Source organism: Hypanus sabinus, chromosome 6 (genome assembly GCF_030144855.1).
Source record: "Hypanus sabinus isolate sHypSab1 chromosome 6, sHypSab1.hap1, whole genome shotgun sequence".
Classification (NCBI taxonomy): domain Eukaryota; kingdom Metazoa; phylum Chordata; class Chondrichthyes; order Myliobatiformes; family Dasyatidae; genus Hypanus; species Hypanus sabinus.
The window spans coordinates 15,844,967-15,870,522 of record NC_082711.1 but is presented as its reverse complement, the minus strand read 5'-3'; the positions used below and the strand labels follow the sequence as shown (position 1 = coordinate 15,870,522).

At 42.0% G+C, this 25,556-nt stretch overlaps 1 protein-coding gene across 1 annotated transcript in view; it reads right to left on the bottom strand.

Moving 5' to 3' along the window:
• The window catches only part of obscnb (obscurin, cytoskeletal calmodulin and titin-interacting RhoGEF b), a 533,110-nt gene extending 507,770 nt beyond the window's left edge, over positions 1 to 25,340 (bottom strand). Inside the window, 1 exon segment of the mRNA XM_059971780.1 lies at positions 23,504 to 25,340. Within this exon segment, the coding sequence (XP_059827763.1) occupies positions 23,504 to 24,596 (1,093 nt within the window). The 5' untranslated portion in view covers positions 24,597 to 25,340.
• Positions 25,341 to 25,556: the final 216 nt, after the last annotated feature.

Below are 25,556 nucleotides of genomic sequence, written 5' to 3'. Positions count from 1 at the left end.
GAAGTAGAAAGTTGTGCAGATGCAAGAGATATCCTGAAGATTACACAGCATCTATAAGGTTAGTAACTGCTATCATTTCAGTTCAATGAAATTTTGTCAGAATAGGATCAGACAAAAGTAACAGTTATTGATGAAAAGTGTAATTTCAAATGGACAGATTATGTTCATGGAAGAATTGAGCAAGATAAGTTTGAAGAAACAGATACAGGACCAACGTTTCTGATCAAGGACACATAATTGCCTTTATCAGCATGATCTAAATGAAAATAATTTTTCCCAAAGAATTATGGTATCTCTCACGTGTTAAGGGTGAAAGGTGAAATGGTTCAGAGGAACATGGGAGGAAACTTCAGAAGGTTGTAAGAGTATGGAATGAGCTGCTAGCACAACTGGTGCATGCTGGTAGGGGTATGGAGGGGTATGGTCCCGATGCAAGTCAATGGGAGCAGACATTTTAAATGGTTCAGCTTGAACTAGATGGGGTGTAGGGCCTGTTTCTGTGCTGTTCTTTTCTATGACTCTGACTCCAGATCACTCAAAAAATCTAACCAGGCATCTTGTGGCATGTATTATAAGACCTTAAGACAAAAGAGCAGAAGTCTGCCATTCAGCCAATCAAGTCTGCTCCGCCATTTCATCATGAGCTGATCCAATCTCCCCTTTAGTCCCACTACCCCGCCTTCTCACCATAACCTTTGATGCCTTAGCTAGTCAGATACCTATCAATCTCTGTCTTAAATACACCCAATGACTTGGCCTCCACTGCTGCCCGCGGCAACAAATTCCACAGATTCACCACCATCTGGCTAAAAAAAATTTTCGCATCTCTGTTTTGAATGGGCGCCCTGCAATCCTCAAGTCATGTCCTCTCGTACTAGACTCCCCCACCATGGGAAACAACTTTGCCACATCCACTCTGTCCATACCTTTCAACATTTGAAATGTTTCTATTAGGTCCCCCCTCATTCTTCTAAACTCCAAGGAGTACAGTCCAAGAGCGGTCAAACGTTCCTCATATGTTAACCCTCTCATTCCCGGAAACATTCTAGTGAATCTTCTCTGAACCCTCTCCGATATCAGCACATCCTTTCTTAAATAAGGAGCCCAAAACTGCACACAGTATTCCAAGTGAGGTCTTACCAGTGCCTTATAGAGCCTTAACATCACATCCCTGCTCCTATACTCTATTCCTCTAGAAATGAATGCCAACATTGCATTTGCCTTCTTCATCAGCGACTCAACCTAAAGGTACCTTAAGGGTATCCTGCACAAGGACTCCCAAGTCCTGTTGCATCTCAGAACATTGAATTCTCTCCCCATTTAAATAATAGTCTGCCCTTTCTTTCTTCTACCAAAGTGCATGACTGTATAATTTCTGACATTGTAATTCATTTGCCACTTCTTTGCCCATTCTCCCAATCTACCCAAGTCTCTCTGCAGACTCTTTGTTTCCTCAGCACTACCAGCCCCTCCACCTATCTTTGTATCATCAGTAAACTTAGCCACAAAGCCATCTATTCCATAATCCAAACCGTTGATATACAACGTAAAAAGAAGCGGCCCCAACACGGACCCCTGTGGAACACCACTGGTAACCGGCAGCCAACCAGAATGGGATCCCTTTATTCCCACTCTCTGCTTCCTGCCAATCAGCCAACACTCTATCCACATATGTAACTTTCCCTTAATTCCATGGGCTCTTATCTAGTTTAGCAGCCTCATGTGCGGCACTTTGTCAAAGGCCTTCTGAAAATCCAAATACACAACATCCACTGCATCTCTGTTGTCTAGCCTACTTGTAATTTCCTCAAAAAATTGCACTTGGTTTGTCAGGCAGGATTTTCCTTTAAGGAAACAATGCTGAGTTCTGCCTATCTTGTCATATGCCTCCAGGTACTCCATAACCTCATCCTTGACAATCGACTCCAACAACTTCCCAACCACTGATGTCAAGCTAACAGGTCTATAATTTCTTTTTTGCTTCTGCCCCCTTCTTAAATAGCAGAGTGACATTTACAATCTTCCAGTACTCTGGAATCAGGCCAGAATCTATCAACTTTTGAAAGATCTTTGCTAATGCCTCCGTAATCTCCACTGCTACTTCCTTCAGAACATGAGGGTGCATTCCATCTGGTCCAGGAGATTTATCTACCCTTAGACTATTCAACTTCCTGAGTCTCTGTCGTAATTGTGACTGCGCATAGTTCTCTTCCCTGACTCCCTTGAATGTCCGGTATATTGCTGATGTCTTCCTCAGTGAAGACTGATGCAAAATACTCATTCAGTTCCTCTGCCATCTCCTTATCTCCCATTACAATTTCTCCAACATCATTTTCTGTCGGTCCTATATCTACTCTCACCTGTCTTTTACTCTTTATATACTTGGAAAAGTACAGCCGATCCACTAGTGGGCTCAACAACAAGCTGTTCTAAAAAGCCATCTCATAGACATTCTACAAATTCTCCATCTTGAGATCCAGTGCTGACCTGATTTTCCCCAATCCACTCAAATGTTAAAATCCCCCACAATTATCATAACACTGCCTTTCTGGCAAGCCTTTTCTATTTCCTGTTGTAATTTGTAGTCCACATCACTGCAGCTGTTTGGAGCCCTTTCGATAACTGCCATCAGGGTCCATTTACCCCTGCGATTTCTTAGCTCAACCCATAAAGATTCTGTACCTTCCGATCCTATGTCAACTCTTTCTAATGATTTAATATCATTTCTTACCATTAAAGCCATGCCACCCCGTCTACCTACCCGCCTATCCTTCCGATACACTGTGTATCCTTGGACATTCAGCTCCCAGAGACATGCATCCTTTAGCCACATCTCAGTGATGGCCACAATATCATACCTGCCAATCTGTAACTGTACAACAAGATCATTCACCTTATTCCTTATGCTGCGTGCATTTAAGTATAACACCTTAAGTCCAGTATTTGGTACTTTTTGCATTGATTGCACTGCAACTCATCCCAATGGCTGCAAATTTTTTCCTCACCTGCCTGTCCTTCCCGACATCCTTACTGCTCACTACCTTAGATCTATTTCTGTTTTCCCTCTCTTCCACTCCATCATTCCGGTTCCCATCCCCCTGCCAAATTAATTTAAACCCTCCCTAACAGATCTATTAACCCTTCCCACCAGGATATTGGTCCCCCTAGGATTCAAGTGTAACCCATCCTTTTTGTATAGGTCACACTTGCCCCAAAAGAGGTCCCAATGATCCAGAAACTTGAATCCCTGCCCCCTGCTCCAATCCCTCAGCCACACATTTATCCTCCACCTCATTCCATTCCTACTCTCACTGTCGCGTGGCACAGGCAGTAATCCTGAGATTACTTCCTTTGCAATCCTTCTCAACTGCCTTCCTAACTCCTTATATTCTCCTTTCAGGTTCTCTTCCCTTTTCCTACCTATGTCATTGGTACCTATATGTACCACGACCTCTGTCTCCTCACCCCCCCACTTCAGGATATCTTGGACGCAAACAGAAACATCCCAAATCCTGGCACCAGGGAGGCAAACTACCATCCGGGGTCTCCTGATCACGTCCACAGAATTGCCTAACTGACCCCCTAACTATCGAGTCCCCTATTACTACTGCCTTCCTCTTCCTTTCCCTACCCTTTTGAGCTACAGGGCCAGACTCTATACCACTGTTGCTTCCCCCAGATAGGCTGTGGCTTTGATGCTTCTTCCACATCAGAGGGGTTTTGGATTATATTATTTCACATTCAGTGCTCTTATGGAGCACTCTGAGGGAACTTAGATGACATTGTTCTGAATGAATCCATTATTGGTCAATCTCAAGACAAAAATAGCTTATTCAATAAAATACCAAATCTGCAAAACAACTAAACTGTCTTAACCACCTTTGGACAACTTTTAATCCAACACTAAAACAACACCATCTACATCCATTACCTAACTTCCTGATCTGAGAAATTTACCTTCTTACTGGTCTAAGACTTGGCCCCAAATCCCTTCACCCTTCCAGATCTTCAAACTAGCTACTCTCATTTTCCATCCCCCGCTTTTCCAAACCAATTGCTTCCTTCCACACGATTACCTACAGAACCCACCCACTAATCCTCTCTTGATTCTCTAAATAGTTAGTTCTTGTTCTCTGAATCACTAAGCACATTGACAGTCTTTCTTATTTCTATAGGAAACACAAACATCTGGATATTCTGATCTTCCCTTTGTCCACACTCAACCTCAAAAGAACCTGTTGCTTATACATCTAGATGTGGGTAGATAAGGTGGTAAAGAAGCTGCACGGCCTTTATTGGTCAGGAAATTGTGTATAAAATTTGGCAAGCTATGCTGTAGCTATATAAAACTTTGCTTAAGTCACATTTAGAGTATTGTGTGCAGTTCTGGTTACCATACTACATACACCATATTACATATAAGCATATGAAAGCTCTGGAGAAGGTACAGAAGCAAGTCACCAGGATGTTCCCTGAATTATAAGGTATTCGCTATAAGAAGCAGTTGGCAGTTGGGTTGTTTTCTATTGAGTGCCAGAGAGTGAGGGGTGCCCTGATAGAAATATATAAAAATTATAAAAGGCAAGATAGGTAAGCAGGTAATCTTTTTCCGAGGGTGCAAAATGTCAAACACTTGAGGGTACAGATTTAAAATGCTAGTGGAAAAATTTAATTAAGATTTGACAAGCAAGTTTTTTTTTTAAAAAGCAAAGAACGTTGAGAGATCTAGACTGCTTGATATCAAGATATCCTTCTAGAAGGTGAACCCTCATAAACTGTGAGCCCCTGATGGTATATCAGGTTGAGAACTAACAACCTGCATTGATTGTAGTGTTCATGGACATCTTCAACCTCTCACTTCTGTGGTCCAAGGTTCCCATCCGCTTCAAGATGGCATCAATTGCACCAGAGCACAAGGAGAGCAGGGTGACCTGCTTCAGTTACTCTGTCCAGTAGCGCTAACATACACCCACTGTAATGGAATACTTCAAGAGGTTGTTAATGGCTTAAATCAACTACTGCCTCAGTAAGGACCTAAGCCCACTTTAATATAACTATCTCAATAGATTTATCTCACTGGCTCTCCACTTTGCTCTGGACAATGGGAGCACATGGGAGCAAAGACTATTAATTCATTACAGCTCAGCATTTATCATCATACCTTAAATCTATCATCAAGCTCCAAGACCTGGGCCTCCCTCTGCAACTGGATCCTTAACTTCCTCACTGGGAGACCACATTCTCTCCTCCTTAGTGACCATCAGCATAGGCACACCTCAGGTCTGCCTGCATAGCTCCCTGTCTATGGGTATTCAAGAGACTTTTAGACAGGCACATAAATATGCATGGACCAGAGGTCTACACATCATCTTCAAAGAGAAGTTATTATTTTATATTGACATCGTGCATGGCACAGATGTTGTAGATCAAAGGTCTTGTTCCTGTGTACTGTTCTATCTTCCATATTCAAGCAGGGGAAAAGGATTGTGCTGTGAGCTTGGCAGGCTGAATAGCCTCCCTCTATTGCAAGGAAATATGGAGACATGTATAATAAATCACTGAGAGATAACCAGTTTGTCAGAGAATGGGTTTGCTTGGCTACAACAAGTTGTAGAAATAAAAAGAAAGAGACCATAAAGAGATTTTATGGTCACTTTAAATGTGAAGTGTTGGGCTGTGGTGTGGCGGGGAGGGGGGGGGGAGGGGGAGTGGGAGGTTCCAAAATCATTACAGTTTAGCAGTGACAGGAACGCTAAGGCTCTGTGATAAGAACTCAGTGTGCTGATCAACATTGCTCAACTTGCAGCTTCTGAGAGGGGTCAGGAAGTGAACTCCAGTATAGATGTTGCATGGCAGAAACATAATGGAAATAAGTTTCTCTCTGTCTCATGTAGTACCTTGGAATGGATGTACAGGAAGGCCTCAATAATCTGTTATCTGAATAACTGGTATTCCCAATGGTTTGGCAGCTGACTCATTGGGTTCTGCTTCCACACTACCTTTAAACTCAGCTGGGGCTTGTCCCCACCCATCAAACTCTCCGTGGCTCCACTCCCATTTAGCTATTAAAACTCACCAAGGATTACTCTCAACAGTGGTGACTCACTGGTTTACATCCTCAGCTGCCTACTCTACTCACTAAGCATTCATGACTGCATGGTCAGATTCTGCTCCAACTCTATTGACAAGTTTGTAGATGAGATCACCGTCATTGAGGGCCCAATTTCAAATAACAATGAGTCGGAGTACAGGAAAGAGATAGATAGCTTAGTGATAGGGTAACATTACAACAACCTTTCCCTCAATGAAGTTTACAGCTTCAAGTTCCGAGAATGAATATCACCAATATGCATCCTAAGACCATAAGACATAGGACCAAAATTAGGTCATTTCACTCATCAAGTCTACTCCACTATTCCTTCATGGCTAATTGATCATCCCTTCCAACTGCACTCTCCTGCCTTTTCCCCATAACCTTTGACATCCTTACTAGACAAGAACTATTAAACTCTCCTAATAACTTGGCCTCCACAGCCATTTAAAGCAATGAATTCTCCACATTCACCACCCATTGGCTGAATAAATGCCTCCTTACCTCCATTCTAAAGGGACATCCTTCTATCCTGTGGCTATGCACTCTGGTCCCAGACTCTCTCACTATTAAAAACATCTTCTCTATGAGTGCACTCCAGCTGGGCTTTCCAGTAATCAGTAGGTTTCAATGAGATCCCCCCTCATTTTTCCAAACCACAGTAAACACAGGCCCAAAGCCAGCAAATGCTCCTCACACATTAACCTTTTCATTTCCAGGACAATTCTCGTAAACCTCCTCTGGCCCATCTCCAATGCCCACATATCCTTTATAGTATTGGAGCCCAAAACTGCATACAATACTCCAAAAGTGGTCTGACCAATGCCTCAGCAGTACATCCCTTGCTTTAATATAATGGGGTCAAGGAAATGGCAGATGAACTGAATAAAGATTTTGCATCAGTCTTCACCGTGTAAGACACTAGCAGTATAATGGAAGTTCCAGATGTCAGAGATCATGAAGTGTGTGAAGTTACCATTATTAGAGAGAAGGTTCTTGGGAAACTGAAAGGTCTGAAGGCAGATAAGTCACCTGGACCAGATGGTGTACACCTCAGTGTTCTGAAAGAGATGGCTGAAGTAATTGTAGAGGCATTCGTAATGACCTTTCAAGCATCACTAGATTCTGGAATGGTTCTGGAAGACTGGAAAATTGCAAACGGTACTCCACTTTTCAAAAAGTTGCATACTTGGATTTCCAGAAATCCTTTGATAAGGCTGCTTAACAAGTTACAGGCCCATGGTATTACAGGAAAGATTCTAGCATGGATAAAGCAGTGGCTGACTGGCAGGAAGCAAAGAGCGGGAATAAAGGCTAGCTGGCTGCCGGTGACTAGTGGTGTTCCACAGGGGTCTGTGCTGGGACTGTTTCTTTGCAGACAATATGAAGATGGTAGAGGGACAGATAGTTTTGACTAAGTAGAGAAGCTACAGAAGTACTTAGACAGATTAGGAGAATGGGCAAAGTGGCAAATGGAATGTATGGTCATGCACTTTGGTAGAAGAAATAAAAGGGTAGGCTATTTTCTAAGAGAAGAGAAAATTCAAAAATCTGAGGTGCAAAGGGACTTGGGAGTCCTTGTGCAGAATTCCCTATAGGTTACTTTGCAGGTTGAGTCTGTGGTAAGGAAGGCAATGTGATGTTGGCATTCAATTCAAGCGTCTAGAATATAGAAGCAAGGATGTAATGTTGAGACTTTACGAAGCACTGGTGAGGCCTCACTGAAAGAACTGGGAATAGTTTTGGGTGCCTTATGTTAGAAAGTTTGTGCTGAATCTGAAGAGGATTCAAAGGAGGTTCATGAAATGATTCTAGACTGAATAGCTTATGATATGAAGAGCGCTTGATGGCTCTGGGTCTGTATTCACTAGAATTCAGAAGAATGAAGGGTGACCTAATTGAAACCTATTGACTTATACAGTGGATGCAGAAGAGATGTTTTCTGTGGTGGGAGAGTCTACGACCAGCAGTACACCATCAAAATTGAGGGGCGTCCTTTTAGCACAGAGGTGAGGAGGAACTTCTTTTGCCAGAGGATGGTGGATTTGTGGAATTTGTTGCCACAGGCAGCTGTCGAGGCCAAGTCTTGATGTATATTTAAGGCAGAGGTTGATAGATTCTTGATTGGTCAGGGCACGAAGAGATACGGTGGGAAGTCAGGAGATTGGGGCTGAGAGGAAAATTGGATATGCCATAATGAAATGGTGGAGCAGACTCAGTGGGCCAAACATCCTAATTCTGCTCCTGTGTATTATGGTCTTTTATTCTAGTGCTCTCAAAATGAATGCTAACATTGCATTTGCCCTCCTTACTACCCATTCAACCTGTAAATTAACCTTTAGGGAGTCTTGCACAAGGACTCCCAAGTTCCTTTGCACCTCCAGTTTCTGAATTTAATCCCAATTTAGAAAATAGTCAATGCCTTTATTCCCTCTACCAAAGTGCATGACTATGCACTTCACTACACTGTGTTCCATCTGTCCCTTCTTTGTTCATTCTCCTAATCTCTCCAAGTCCTCTGATACTCAGATTTTACCCCAGAAAATTTTGAAAAGAAATCATAAAACAAGCGTTCAGTCTACCTTTACTAAAAGATTAAAAGTAATGCATTTAAAATAAATTCACATGAACAGAAGGTCCAATGCATTGCATCTGAAATGTCACAATTAATTGCAGGTACTTTATATCAGTTCAATTATTTTTAAAAAAAGATCATAGGCTGTGTAGGAGAGAAGGTTAATTATTTGATCGTGGAGTAGTTTATAGAGGTTGGCACAACATGGGCCAAAGGGCCTGTACTGTCCATGTTCTTTGTCATTAGAAAGAAATTAACTACATAAGTAAGAAGTTGTAGTGACATGCTACACACAGAGCTAGAAATAACGACATACAGTCTGTAAGCTGCACTCCAGACTAGTTTATTCAAACTTTGCTGCACTGGCTTTTACACAGTTCCATTCCCGCCCTCTCTGGGCAGAAATGACGTCAGAGGTGCATTACAAAAGTCTCTTCCCGTGTGCGGGCTTTCTCCCCTTGCTGGTGAAGAAGGTGGTCCAGTGCCATTTTGGGGCTGGCCTCTCTACCGACGTGTGCACCATTTTGTGAGCCGGTTCGCCCGAGTAGAAAGTGGGTCGCCACATAACCCCCCCCCCCAGAACTGGCGATACACCCCCCCCAATATCCACAGTCTGGATCAGACTCTGTTTGGGCAGTCTGCCTCTGCACCGCGGTGCCTGAACCTCGACCAGCTGAGCCAAGTTCACATGGGCCTGCTGAAGAGCACCAGGGGTTGCCAGCACCCCTCAATGAGTTGCTCCAGCACCCCACCGACTGCTGTGTTGGATGCATCCACTGTGAGGGCAGTTGGAAAGTCCATTCTGGAGTGCACCAGCATCGCGGCATCTGCCAAGGTTTCCTTGGCTTTAATGAAAGCAGCCCTGGCCTCCTCATCCCAAGTAATGTCCTTGCCTTTACCCAACATCAGGGTGAACAAAAGGCACATGAGGGGAGGAAGCGATGGTAGAAGTTCACCATATCACCGAATTCCTGCAGGCTTTTGACTGTGTTGGGCCAGGCAAAGTGATGGATCACGTCTACCTTGGCGGGCAGAGGTGTTGTCCCATCCCTAGTAATCCTGTGGCCCAGGAAGTCAATGGTGTCGAGTCTTAACTGGCATTTGGCCGGGTTGATCGTGAGGCCAAAATCATTCAGGCTGGAGTAGAGCTGGCGGAGGTGGGTCAGATGCTCCTTTTTAAATTTTTTTGTATTGAATTTTCAAATAGGTTACAGAATAGAAAGAAATAATATATCAGCCCTCCCCCCTCCCCACTAACATATCCCTATATATATGAAAAAGAGGGGAAAAAAAGAAAAAAGAAAGAAAGAAAGAGTGCCTGGATATCGGAAGATCCCTACATGCTCCATGGAGTTCAAAATAACTTTAATATATATATTTATTTCTTTCCCCAGATGACCAATAATTTTATCTTCGGAGCACCTATATATTTAATCCTATCTTTTGTAAATAAAGGTGCCAAATTTTCAGAAATATGTCATATTTCTTAAATTATAAGTAATTTTTTCAAGTGGAATGCAGCTGAAAATTTCATTCTTCCAACGACCTATACTTAAGTATAAATCCGATTTCCAAGTAACTGCAATAGCCTTTTTGGCTACTGCCAATGCAATTTTTATGAATTCTTTCTGATATTTGTTCAATTTGGGTTTCAGTTTTATCCCTTCAATATCACCTAGTAAGAATTATATTGGGTTGTGTGGAAGTTGTGTTCCAATAAAACTAAATTTGTCCAAAAAGGTTGAATTTTAAAACAGGACCAAGTAGAGTGTAAGAAAGTACCAATTCATTGATCAGATAAATCTGTGTTTAATCTGTTTATTTTTTGTGTAATATATAATTGATGTAAAAAAATTATATTGTCAGACATTTGTTGTATTTGTCATACTGTCAAGGCATAGTCTTGACCAACTTGTTTCATCAATTTTAATATTCAAATCAATTTCCCATTTTTGTCTTGACTTAAGAATTCTTTAATTGCCTGTTTTTGAATCAAACTATACATACAAGAAATAACTTTTTTAATTTTTCCTTTATGAATTAAAGTTTCTATTTCATTAGGTTTCAGCAGTAACATTGTTTGACCCAGTTTATCTCTTCTATAAGCCCTTAATTGGAAATAACAGAAAAGAATGTTATTTGATATTTTATATTTATTCTTTAATTGGTCAAATGACATTAATACACCTCCTTCAAAACAGTCTCCTATATATCTAATCAATTTTTGAAACCAGTTATAAAAAAGTTGATTATCCATTGTGAAAGGAATAAGTTTATTTTGAATCAATGGTCTCTTTGCTAATAAAGATTTCTTTATCTCATCATCAACATTTATCTATTCCATAAATCAATCAAATGTTTTAATATAAAATCTTCTGGTATATTTTCTCCTATTTTATCTAATTCTATTCTAATCCATGCCGGTATATCTTCATAAAAAAAAATGCAATAAATTTATGTTGATTTGCTTTGTAATATTTCTTAAAATTTGGTAATTGTAACCCTCCTAGGTCAAATTTCCATGTCAATTTTTCCAACGATATTCTTGACATCTTACCTTTCCAAAGGAACTTCCTCACACATTTATTTAACTCTTGAAAAAACTTCTGCGGTAATTGTATTGGTAGTATTTGGAATAAATATTGTAAGCTAAGGAATATATTCATTTTTACAGCATTGACTCTACCTACTAATGTTATTGGTAACATCATCCATTTATCAAGATCCTCTTGAATTTTATTTCCAATAATGGCAAATAATTTAATTTATATAAATTTGTTATATCATTATCAATTCTTATACCCAAATACTTTATACCATTTTTCGGCCATCTAAATTGAGTTATTGATCAACATTGACTATAGTCTCCTTTAGTAAGGGGTAGAATTTCACTTTTATCCCAATTTATTTTGTACCCTGATATTTTCCCATATTCTTCCAATCTAGAAGATAATTTACGCAACAAATACAATGGATTAGTTAGATAAAGCAGAACATCGTCAGCAAATAAATTAATCTTATATTCCTCCTGATTAACTCTGAAACCCATAATATCTGAGTCAGTTCTAATTAATTCAGCTAATGGTTCTATCACCAACACAAATAAAGCAGGTGATAATGGACAACCTTGTCTAGTTGACCTTATTAACCGAAATGATGTTGAGATTTGGCCATTTGTCACTACTTTAGCTTTGGGATTAGTATTTAAGGTTTTAATCCATTTTATAAAAGATACTCCTAATCCATATTTTCCAATACCTTAAATAAAAAATCCCATTCCAATCTATCAAATGCTTTTTCTGCATCCAAAGCAACTGCCACACTCATTTCCTCCCTCTTTTGTGCCAGATGAATTATGCTAAATAACCAAGTTACATTATCTGCCGATTGTCTATTTTTGATAAATCCTGTTTGGTCCATATGTATTAATTTTGTTAAGTATTTAGATAATCTATTAGATAAGATCTTTGCTATTATTTTATAGTCCGTGTTCAACAAAGAAATAGGTCTGTATGATGTTGGCTTTAAAAGATCTCTATCTTTTTTTGGCAATACTATTAAAATAGCTGTCGATAAAGATTCTGGAAGGGACAGATGCTCCTGACGACTACTGCTGGCTATGAGGATGTCATCCAAATAGATGAACGCAAAGTCCAGGTCGTGTTCCACCGCATCCATTAGCTGCTGGAAAGTCTGTGCGGCATTCTTCAGGCTGAATGGCATTCGGAGGAATTCGAACAGGGTGATGAGTGCTGTTTTGGGGATGTCTTCAGGGTGTGCCGAGATTTGATGGTTTCCCTGGACGAGGTCTACTTTGGGAAAAGATGCTTGCCCCGTGCAGGTTTACTGCAGAGTCCTATATGTGCGGCATGGAGTAGCAGTCTGGAGTTGTAGCTTCGTTCAGTCTGCGGTAGTCACCGCATGGTCTCCAGCCCCCGGCTGCTTTGGGCACCATGTGCAGGGGGGAGGCCCATGGGCTGTCGGACCACTGTAAGATCCCCAATTCCTCCATCCTCTTGAACTCCTCCTTCACGAGGTGGAGCTTGACCGGGGGGAGCCTTCGTGTGCAGGTGTGGAGGGGTGGTCCCTGGGTCGGAATGTGGTGCTGTACTCCGTGTCTGGGAGTCTCGCTGCTGTGAACTGCGGTGCCAGAACCGATGGAAAGTCTGCCAGGATTCTGGTGAATTTGTTGTCAGACAGCATGACGGATTCCAGGTGTGGGGCCGGCAACTTGGCTTCACCCAGGGAGAACGTCTGGAAAGTCTTGGCTTGGACCAGTATTTTCCCTTGCAAGTCAACCAGCAGGCTGTGAGCTCACAAGAAGTCCATCCCCAGGAGTGGTTGGGCCACAGCAGCCAATGTGAAGTCCCACGTGAACCAACTGGCGCCGAACCGCAGCTGTACTGTGTGGGTGCCGTAGGTCCATATCGTGCTGCCATTTGCGGCCCTCAGGGTGGGTCCCGGCTCCCTATTGTAGGCATCATACCCTATCGGGGATAAGACGCTGATTTCCACTCTGGTGTCAAGCAAGAAGCGGCGTCCCGACTGTTTATCCCAGACGTACAAGATGCTGTCCTGGTGGTCAGCCACCAAAGCCATTAACGGCAGCTGGCCCTGCCATTTTCCGGGAACTTGCAGGGCGGGGTGACAACAGTGGGCTTCTGTGCCCCCACTGCTTGTGGTAAAAACACCACTGTTCATTGACCTCCTCACTCCTGCCTCTGGGTTGTGTGCGCTCCATTGCCGGGCCTGGTTTGGCCTGCTGTTGGGCGCGTGGCTTGGTAATCTGTCCGATGGACATCCCGCTCTCCCTCTTGGCTTTCCACAGCATGTCTTCCCGGGCTGCCACCTTCTGGGGGGGGTCACTGAAATCTGTGTCGGCCTGTAGCATATGTATGTCCTTGGGCAGTTGCTCTAGGAACTCTAGTTGCTCAAACATGAGGCAGGGCTTGTGTCCTTCAACCAGGGCCAGCATCTTGTTCATTAATGCTGACAGCAGCCTGTCTCCCAAACCGTCCAGGTGCAGCAAGCGGGCACCTCGCTCACGCCGTGAGAGGCCAAAGGTCCCTATGAGCAGCGCTTTGAATGCTGCATATTTGCCTTCTTCCGGGGGGTGACTGTATGAAATCCTCAACCTGGGCAGCTGTCTCCTGGTCAAGGGAGCTCACTACCTAATAGTAATGCGTGGAATCAGAGGATATCTGCCAAATCTGGAACTGGGCTTCTGCTTAGTCAAACCACACGCGTGGTCGCAGCATCCAAAAAGTTGGCAGTTTTACTGAAACTGCGTGAACAGATGAAGTGTCGATCATCTTTGGTCCAAATCCCGTTTGGACTGTTGGGGTCACCAACATAGCGATGTGCTACACATAGGGCTAGAAATAACGACACGCAGTCTGTAAGCTGCACTCCAGACTAGTTTATTCAAAACTTCACGCTGCTGGCTTTTACGCAGTTCCATTCCCGCCCTCTCCGGGCAGAAATGATGTCAGAGGTGCATTACAAAAGTCTCTTCCTGCATGCGGGCTTTCTCTGGTGAAAAAGAAGGCCCAGCGCCATTTTGGGGCTGGCCTCTCTGCCAACACGCTCGCCATTTTGTGAGCTGGTTTGCCTGCGTAGAAAGTGGGTCGCCACAGAGTGTTAATAATCTTCTTAGCACAAATTTATTAATGGATATAGAATTTAACTGACAACATATTTCTATTGGAAACTATTTTAAAAATCCATTATGACAATGGATATGAAATATTACTGATAGAATCCATTAGCTTGCCAAATATCTCAGGCATTCATGGAAGTAAAGTGTCATCACAGACTAAAATATAAATAGAATGGAAAAACATAAGACATGTGGGAAATAATCTTTAACAATAATAGTGAACAGTATTAAGTAACTTTAATAATTGAAAAATGGGTAGTTCAAGGTCATGAAATATTTTTCTTTTATTTTTGCAGCATTAAACCATTCAAACTTTTATGATGGATCTTACTTTAAATTACCCCTATACACACAATCCTAGATACACAAAGCAAACATACAATTTACCTGTTTCTTTAGAAAGTGAAATGTAAGAATTTTAAAATTTAATAATTTTTCCACCGTGCTGCAAAACGTAATGATCTCTGAACCCTGTTTCTGTAGAAACAGCAATGATTGCTCATGAATCTACTTGTTTCTGACTTCTACACCTGCACATCAGACACAAGCTGGACATCAGATACCAGAAGTTCTGACATCCCACAGATGGACTCACCAAGTGAATCCAGTGGTGTAGTGCAAATGTTCTGACCCAAAGGCAGGTGCTAAAAGCATGACCCATTCATTTGAATTGGGTTGTCGCCTTGATAAAAATTTAATTGAAAGTTATTTATTCATTTTTCATTTTATTTTTACATTGTTAATCTATTTTGAGAAAATCAAGCTCTATTAAGTAGCTGCTTTTTATTTTAAATTGCCAAATTATTCAGATCTGTTGACTTGCTTTTGAATGTTCCAGTTTATCAGAAATATTTAAAAGTAATTTTAAAAACCTTTAACATTAGTGAGCTTCCAAAAGCTATCAGGCCAATCAGGATCATAGCTTTAGGATATGCTGCTGGCTGAGATCTCACAAGCATCGCTCTGACTCACTGGACAACGGTAATAACTGAACATTGAGGTCAACTGGATTACTGGACATCAAATGGAAACTGTGACAATGGAAAAAGAGCAGGATATGGGCACAAGAAGTAAGGGCCTGGGCCAGCTTGAACAGAATCAATTCAAGTTTCTATAACCGATTTACTCAGATGGAAAATAGCACATCTTAGTTGAAATTGCACAGGAGGCCCATACATGCACTTTGTGATACTAAAGTTAAACAAAGAAGACATTTTGAAATCATGTGAAAATACCATGATCAACTTTAGTGGCTTCAAACTTTAATCTTATGTACAAATCTCACAAATACATTTTGCTCCAAGCAAAATAATGAAGCAAGGTATTTTCCTAGAAGGCATTGAGAAATATCCTAACCATTATTCTCCAGTGTCTTTGGCATATAGATCAGCAAGCTGATACAATTCAATGCGGAGATATCATGATTTAATATCAATGTGACAGTAGTATTTGCAGTGTTACAGAATGTTACAGAAGCAAGATATTAATTGTTAGTGTTCACAATGTGGCTACCTCTATACTGAAGAAAGTAAATACTGGCTTTGAAGAATTGGTTTGCAAGCCATCTGAACTCAGACCACAGGTATTATTCTGTTTCTTGTCACATGACAGTTTAATTTTCAATCCCACTTCCATTCCGACCCATCTTCCTCTACTGCCATAATGAGGTCCAATGTAAACAAGAATAATCAGATCATTTTTTCCATTGAGGTACATTATAACTTCTTGGAATGATCGCTTATGTCTCTTTCTCATTCAATTTCTTTAAAATGCCTTGCAAATTTCTAGCCAATCAGCTGAGGCGTTCCAAAGCCAAACAACATATTACAAAGATCCGGAAGGAGAACGGAGACTTTACATCGGATCACTTAAAAAATAATGACGCATTTAAAAATTTCTATTCTCCACCTTATTCCTCTGAATTTTTGAATGACAATATCTCTGTTGATCATTTTTTAAATAATCTGAATATTCCTTCGCTTTCATCTGATTTTAAAGCCAAACTTAATGCGCCTATATCATCAGAAGAAATATCTTTTGCAATTTCTGCATTGTCCTCAGGGAAATCTCCTGGACCTGATGGGTTCCCCGTAGAATTTTGTAAATCATTCTCTTCACTTCTTTCTCCTCAGTTACTCTCAGTATTATTTGACTCGTTTAATTACAGCAAATTGCCACCCTCTTTTAATGAGGCATCTATTATCCTTTTATTAAAAAAGGGTAAAGACCCAACAGAGTGTTCCTCGTATAGGCCGATTTCTTTGCTCAATGTTGATGTTAAAATCATGGCTAAAGTTTTGGCTTATAGATTAGAAACTGTTATTCCCTCTATTATCTCTGATGACCAAACTGGTTTTATTAAAAACCGTCTCCCTTTTTTTAACATTCGGCATTTATTTAATATTTTATATTCACCTCCAACTGGGATTCCTGAATGTGTTATTTCCCTCGATGCGGAGAAAGCATTTGATCGTATAGAGTGGAACTACCTTTTTGCAGTTTTAGAAAAATTTGACTTTGGTCAAAGTTTTATCTCTTGGATCAAATTGCTGTATTTGTGTCCTACAGCCTCTGTATTAACTAATTTTCAGAAATCCCAGTTATTTAGCCTCAAACGTGGCACCTGTCAGGGATGCCCTTTAAGTCCCTTTCTCTTTGATTTGGCTATGGAACCTTTGGCGATAGCATTGACCGGGAATTGACCGGGATTTGGAGACGGGGTGTTGAGCATAAAGTTTCTCTTTATGCTGATGACTTATTACTCTTTCTCTCAAATCCGTCTACATCCTTACCTCCAATGTTTTCACTTCTTGACCAGTTTAGCCAGTTCTCTAACTATAAACTTAATTTACACAAGAGCGAACTTTTCCCAATTAATAAAGAAGCACAAGAATTAACATTTTGTGATCTCCCTTTTAAAGTAGTCCATAATCAATTTACCTATCCTGGGATTACAGTCATAAGGAAGTTTAAAGATCTCTTTCGTGAAAATTTTGCCAATCTTTCATATACTATAAAACAGAGTCTAGTACAATGGTCACCTCTATCTATGTCTTTGGTAGGTCATATTAATGTTGTTAAAATGTATGTTCTCCCTAAACTTTTATACTTATTTCAATCAATCCCAATTTTTATTCCTAAATCTTTTTTTGATTCCTTAGACCCTATTATTTTGTCATATCTGTAGAAGAATAAGCGCTCTAGAATTAATAAAATCCATCTCCAAAAACCTAAAAAAGAGGGTGGCATGGCTTTACCTAACTTTCATTTATATTATTGGGCAGCCAATATACGTTGTGCTACCTTTTGGTCTTTTTTCCATGGCCAACCCAAGTGCCCTAAGTGGGTGGCAATGGAGTTGAGCTCCACTAAAGAATTATCTATCTCTGCACTTCTTGGCTCTGTACTCCCTAGTAGTTTGTCCAGATTAATAGTTAATCCTCTTGTTAGACACACTTTGCGTATTTGGGCTCAGTTTAGGAAATTTTATGGTTTCCATGGTTTTTCCGTCTCCAGCCCTGTCGTACATAATCACCTTTTTTTTTACCTACTACATATGACTCAGCATTCCATGATTGGTATAGGAAGGGCATTAGACATTTTGAAGATCTTTTTATTGATAATTGCTTCGTTTCTTTTCAACAGCTCTCTGCTAAGTTCAATCTGTCCAACGCTCATTTTTTTAGATATCTCCAAATTAGACACTTTATTGTTCCTTTAATTCCTAACTTCCCTGTAATGCCCGAGAAAAATGTTATGGACTTATTTCTTTCCATTAATCCAGTAGGTAAAGGTTTAATATCAATTATTCGAGATAAATTAGCAGCCTTACGATGTGCCCCTGTGAATAAAATTAAAATGGCATGGGAGCAGGATTTAAATACCTCCTTATCTGATGAGACTTGGGACTCGATTCTCAAATCGGTTAATTCAACCTCTCTTTGTGCTCGCCATTGCCTTTTACAGCTTAAGATTGTTCATAGAGCCCATATGTCTAAATCTAAATTATCTCAATTTTACCCTAACGTTAGTCCACTTTGTGATAAATGCAAAAGGGGCGAGGCCTCTCTCATTCATATGTACTGGTTTTGTCCTAGCTTGGAGAAATTTTGGAAAGGTGTCTTCATAACGTTATCGTATATTCTGAATCACCACCTAGAACCAAACCCTTTAATTGCTTTGTTCGGTTTCTGGGGTGAGACAGATTTACGTCTGAGTTTGACTAAGTGTCGAATATTATCTTTTGCCTCTCTCCTGGCTAGACGTTTAATCCTCCTTAGATGGAGAGATGTTGCCCTGCCCACACATGCTCAATGGCTTAACGATATTATGGCCTGCTTGGACCTTGAAAAAAATTCATTATTCAGTTCTTAATTCGGATTTAAAGTTCCATAAGGTCTGGGGACCTTTTATTGAGTACTTTCATAACTTTCCTCTTAACTAAGGGTTTTTTTTCGGTCCCTTGCTTTCAGCTCCTTTTTCTTTTGGTAGTAGGCATTATTATCTTCTGTTGCTAAGTGTATTCAGTTTGGGGGTTTGATTGTCCTGATTTATATTCTCTATATTGTGTTGTGGTTGGTCTGGAGTTTTTTTTGTGTTGTGGGGTTTGGGGAGGATACTAATTTTACTTGTCTTCAATTTGGGTGCTTTTTCAATTATCTTTCTTTGTATCATATTGTTATTGTATGCTTATTTTTGCACTGTATCAATGTCCTTCATTTTGATCTGGGTTTTTTTTTTTATCTGTAGTTATGTAGAAAATGTATTAAAAAAACTAATAAAATGCCTTGCTAGCAATCAGTACTCATGCTCCTGAGCACCTGATCTGCCTTAACTTACCTGAGTATAGGCTTTTGTCTTGTACCTCAGCCCTCCCCTAAACTCTGCTTTGAAAATTGTTAACCTTCCATTTTATCCCCAATTCTAAGGAATGGTGGCTGGCCCAAGATATTGACTAGTTTATCATTCTATAGTCATTTTTGACTGACTGACTGACTTCCATAAGTGCTATTGCTTTCTGATTTTAATAGGTTTGGTCAGCCTCTAAATGGAACAATTTGCACAAGTTTTGAGTAGATTCTCCAAAAGAACATAAAACAATAGTCAGCCAAAGCCTACATTGGCATTGCTCCCCAACTGTTTCTACGCTGTGTCAATGACTCCATTGGTGCTGTTTCTTGCATCTATGCTCTGCTCATCAACTTCATTAACTTTGCTCCAACTTCCACCCTGCCTTCCTTTACTCCCTGTATACTCATGACTATGTCACCACACACAGCTCTAATCTGCTAATTAAATTTGCCAACAATATTACATCGATTGGCCTAATCTCAAACAATAATGAGGTGGCCTATAGGGAAGAAAGACATCATCTCCCTAAATTTGCAAAAACAAAGTAGCTGGTTGTGAATTGCAAGAGGAATGGAGACAGGCTAACCCCTATTGACATCAATGGATCTGGAGTTGAGAGAATAAAAGCTTTAAGTTCCTCGGCATCCACATCAAACTGAGGATCCTATGTGATCTGTACACACCAACTGTGTGATAACAAAGGCACAACGGCACCTTTTTCACCTCAGATGGTTAAGGAAATTAGATACGGGCCCACAAATCCTAAGAACTTCCTACAGAGGCACAATTAAGAGCATCCTGACTGGCTGCATCACTGGCTGGTATGGGAACTGTATCTTCCTTAATCACAGGATTCTGCAGCCCAGCACATCTGTAGTTGTGAACTTCCCGTGATTCAGGACATTTACAAAGACAGGTGTGTAAATAGGGCCCAAAGGATCATTGGGGACCAAGGTCACCCTAATCACAATCTATTCCAGCCGCTACCATCTGGGAAACGGTATCACAGCGTAAAAGCCAGGACCGCTTCTTCCACCAGGCCATCAGACTGATTAACTCATGCTGATTTGACTGTATTTCTATATTACATTGACATTTCTATTTATTTATAAATTACTATGATTGCACATTCAGACGGAGACGTAACATGAAGATTTTTACTCCTCATGTATGAGAAGGATGTAAGTCAATAATACAATAATATTACTGAGGTTATTACAATCTCCAGGTGTTTTCATACACAAGTTATTGCAACTAGCAAATGATTTATTTCATTATTTTAAGGGTCAATGGTGAGGTTAAAGAAGGTAATTTTCACACTTTTTCTTCTAGATTGCCACAATATTTTTTCTCCCTTTTCTTCTAGATTATTTAAGGGAGTGGATGCATGAGGCACCAACAGGAAACAACTGATGGGCCAAAATGAGCCTTTCTCGTCCTTTTCGTTTGTCCATTTTATTAGTTCAATTACAGGATCTGGACATCTCATCAACATCATCATTTTATGCCCATTCCGAATTACCCTTGAGGACAGTTAAAAGTCAACCACATTGGTGTGGGCTAGACTAAGTAAAGGTGTAGATAAGAAAGCATGTGAACCACTTAGATTTTTATAACAATCTGGGTTTTCTGGGTCACTAGGTACATACACAAATGTTAGGAGAAAAAGCAGCCCACTTGTCCCCTCAAGAATGCCCTGCCATTTAGAGACTCATCACTTATTTAATAATTCATTTCAACTCTACATTTCCGCTTACTCAGATAACTGATCAAGAATTCATCTACTTCTGAGTCTTCCAATCAATCATAATCTCCTTTGAGAAAAAAAATCTCACTTCATCCATCTTAAACGAAAACCCCACATTTTTAAACTTTGACCTCATTCTCCTACCAGTGGAAATATGCTCTCCTCCTCCATCCAGTCAAGAACCATCAAAATCAGATATGTTTCCATCAAAACCCCTTTCAGTCTTTGAAAATCCTAGACTGTCCAACCTCTTCCAGGACAATTTCTTCACCCCAGGTATACGTCTGGCAAACTTTCTCTTCAAGTTGTTTCCAACCATTGCTATACCTAAAGAAACCAATTATTATACACAACAATCCAGATGTTATCTCACCTATACCCTGACTGATGCCACCCTTTTAATTCCAGAAGTATGTAAGTTCACCGAACTTAACTCAATTTCACTCTATCCCCATTGGTTCAGTCCCTGCTCCCCACCTACATATGCAACACTTTTCATGCCCTTGTTTTTCTCAGTAACTTTGAACTCCCTGGCCCTGTGTGCTTCATCTTCACCATATTCAGTCCCTATACAGTTCCACCCTCCATCAAGAAGGCCTCAAACCCCTCTGCTTCTTTCTTGACAAAAGAACCAAACAATCCCTCTCCACCACCACTGTCCTCCATCTGGTAGAACTGGTCCTCAGCCTGAACAATTTTTTCACTGGCTTCTCCACTTTCGCCAAACCCAAGGAGTAGCCATGGGCACTCACATGAGCCCTAGATGTGCCTGCCTCTTTGTTGACTATGTAGAACTGTCTATGTCTGAAGCCTTTCTCATTATACTCCTAAGTTGTTCCACAGCTACATTGACGACTGCATTTGTGCTGCCCCATGCACCCATGCTGAGATTGTCAATTTTATCAATTTTGTCTCTAACTTCCACCCTGCCCTTAAATTCATTCAGCCCAATTCTGACACCTCCCTTCCCCTTCTTGATCTTCCTGTCTGGAGACAAACTATCAACCAACATGTTTTAGAAACCTGCCTATTCCTGTAAAAATGCTACTTCCTTCTCCGAGTTTCTTTGCATCTGCCGCATCTGTTCCCAGGTTGCTGCTTTCCATTCCAGAACATCTGAGATGTCCTCTTTCTTCAAAGAATGGGGTTTCCCTTCTGCACCATTGATGCTGCCCTCACCCACATCACTTCCATTTCCCAAACATCTGCACTCACACCATCTTCCCATCACCTTAGCAATGATAAGAATTCCTTGTCTTACCTACTACTCCATCAACCTCTGCATCATCCAACACATCATCAGCAACTTCCGCCATCCCCAAAAGGATCCCACCACTAAACGTATCTTTACTCCCGCATCCCTCTCCGCCTTCTACAGGGATCGCTCCCTCCGTGACTCCCTTGTCCACTCTTCCCTCCCAACTAATCTCCCTCCCAGCACAGCTCAAGTACCACACTTTCCCACATACATCCTCCCTCATCTCCAAACAGTCCTTCCAGGTGAGGCAACACCACACCTGCTATTCTACTGGGCTCGTCCACTGTGTGCAGAACTCCCAATGCAGCCTCCTCTGCATTGGTGAGACCATCGAAAATTGGTGGACCACTTCATCGAGCACCTCTGCACCACCCACCAGAAGTGGGACTTTCTGGTGGCCAATTATTTTAATTTCCTTTCTCATTCCAACATGTCGATCCATGGCCTCTTTCTGTGCTAAGATGAGGCCACTCTCAGTGTGGAGAAGCAACACTTCATATTCTGTCTGGGTACCATCCAACTTGATGGCATGAATATTGATATCTCCTTCCAGTGAACAAATTTCACACCCCACCATTCCCCACTCTGAACTTTCATTTCTTCTCACCTGCCTATTACTTCTCCCTGGGTCCCCTCCTCCTTCCCTTTTTCTTATGGTCCACTCTCATCTCCTATCAGATTCCTCTCCCCACTACCTTTTTATTCTGACAAATTCCCCCTTCCTTTTCAGTCCTGAAGAAGGGTCTCAGTCCGAAATGTCAACTGTTTATTTCTATACATGCTGCCTAACCTGCTGATTTCCTCCAGCATTTTGTGTATATTGCTTGGGTTACAGTTTATGTTTCTTGATCAAAACAGGACTACAGATTGTTTGTTCAATTCATTAATTATTATACTGGCAGAAAGTAGTGAGACCACACTGTTGACTCTTGTTGGTGGAGTTAGCTATTGGTAATATCCTCTCCACATCTGCACATTAGGTAATATTCTGAACAATATTACTCAAAAGTAGCAAAATAATCTTCTAATCATTCCTTGTCCTTCATCACAGTAACATTTTAGTTATTTGGCATTTCTGATGGAAAGATTTAAACCAAAATCTTCACTACTTTTCTTCCTCTACAAATGCTACTTGAACTACCGAGAATATCCAACAGGTATGATTTTAAATCATCTCTGGTCATCTTCACATTAATGTTTGGGGGGGGGGGGGGGGTCCTCCGCATGTGCAAGTTCAATTTCCATTCACACTTACACCAGAGTGTCGCCAGTTGGCAAGACCCAAACACAAAAGTAAAAGCAGTAAAGATAAGTGGGGTTACCTTTGACGATGACTAGTACCGAGCTGTAGGTCTGCCCGGCCAAGTTGGAGGCCGTACAGGTGTAGCGCCCGTTGTCGCTCTGTTTGCAGAAGAGGATCCTCAGCACGAAGTTGTCCTCGTCGTCGTCGAAGATAACGTGCCTGCGGCCGGGGTTGATGACCTCTTCGTCCTTTTTCCAGATAATTTCGGGCCTGGGCTTGCCCGTCACGTGGCAGCTCAACTTGGCGTGTTTGCCTTCGGTGACGGTGCACGTGCGGGTCCGACTGGTCGCGAGCGGCGTCCAAGGCCCGCCGCGCGCGAGGCTCTGGCTTCCCGCCGTGTCGTACTCGCGCGCGAGCAGCCGCCCGTAGGAGAGTCCGGTTTGAGACAAGAAGGAGGCGTCGGTAATAAAGGCGGAGTCCGAGGCCCGGGCCTGTTCTCGCTTTTGCTGCAGGTGCGACAGCAATGTCGGCGCTGTACCCTGGGTGGGGCTGTCGCCTGACGAGAGGACAACCAGGGCGGCTATTGCCTGGCACTCGCCCAGCTCGTTGAGGCCTCTGCAGGTGAAGGAGCCGCCATCAGAAAGCCTGACACAGCGGATCCTCAGGGTGCCGCCCGCGGCCTCCACCACGTACCGATTGTTGGCGTCGTCGACCGGACCGCCGCCTAGGGCCTTGCCGTCTCTCTCCCAATGGACCGTCGGTAACGGGTTCCCCTGGACCTGGCAGCAGAAGCTGGCGTCGTCCCCCAGGCAGACCCGCAGCGAGCTGGGTTTCAGCACGAAGTAAGGTGCGCACTGGGCGCTGGCGACCTGAGGGTGGGCGCCGACCTGAAGGGTCACCGCCGCGTAAGCTTCTCCCACAGGGTTGTTGGCCCTGCAGATGTACTGGCCGTTGTCCGCGCTGCACAGCTCGTAGATGGTCAGCTTGTACAGGTCGCCGTCCTCCACCATTTTGAATCTTCCCTCCGACCTGATCGGCATGTTGTCCTTCTCCCAGACCACCAACGGCACTGGGTTGCCAATGATCCGACAAGAGAGCGTCGCATCCTTGCCGGCCGTCACTGCAAAGGTCTTTGGCCGGCTTAAAAACCGGGGGGCCCCACCAAAATCCATCTTCGATCTTTAGCGGAGAATGGGGGTGGGGGGAACACACTTAGGCTTCGAAGGTCACAGGAACTTGTCCTACTAGGATAATTCAGAATGCTATTTCATTTGAGGTCGAAGGAAAGTCGCCAATCACCAGCCTCCCAGCAACCTCCCAGAATAGATGCAGCTGTTCCCGCTTATCTCTCATATATGTCCATTTGTAGAACCGATCGCTGACATTAAGTGCGTCGTACTATTAACAGCAACATAGACTACTGTGTGTGGCTGCTAGCTTTAAAGTTTATATTTAAGAACTTCACGTTCATTCTTTTTCTGTTGCTGAATTAAAACCTTCCAGTTCCAATGCTTTGTTACTAAGTTGTTAAACGATCAGTAGCTGTATGAAAATAAGCAATTACCTTGTTTCAAAACTCTGGAAATCGCGATCATAAATAGCAAAAACAGAAGCCGCGCAGCGGGGTGCATAAGATTGTGAGTCCAAGCACTTTGTCCAAAAATAAAACTCGAAAGATCGGATGCAAGTTGGTGGAAGTTAGTGGCTGGGACTTATCCCCCAGTCCCCTGCTGTAGTTTTCGATTTAGCCTTATACCCCGGTCTGTCCCGAATGCTGAACCGTTGACGTACTTTGCTTTACTCAGCCGAAAATCCAAAATAGATGGGTGACATTTGCGCATTAGGGTGACAGATCTCGATGAAAGGGGCTGCATGTCGGAAAAATAGATCTTTGTGAGAAAAGTTTTGGGCGTCATTTTCCCTACTTTCCTGTACAGTGACCGACGTCAGCTACACCGAATAAACGTTTCATTAAAATTTCATCTATATTGATATTCTAATAATTCTTTTGTGGGTCAACCCAACTATATCTGTTTTTTGCTCCCTCCATTTCAGAATGGTTTGTTCTACTGTGTAATCTCGTCTGAGCTCGCAATGAGATTGACAGCGGCAAACGTTTGCTTCTTCAACCG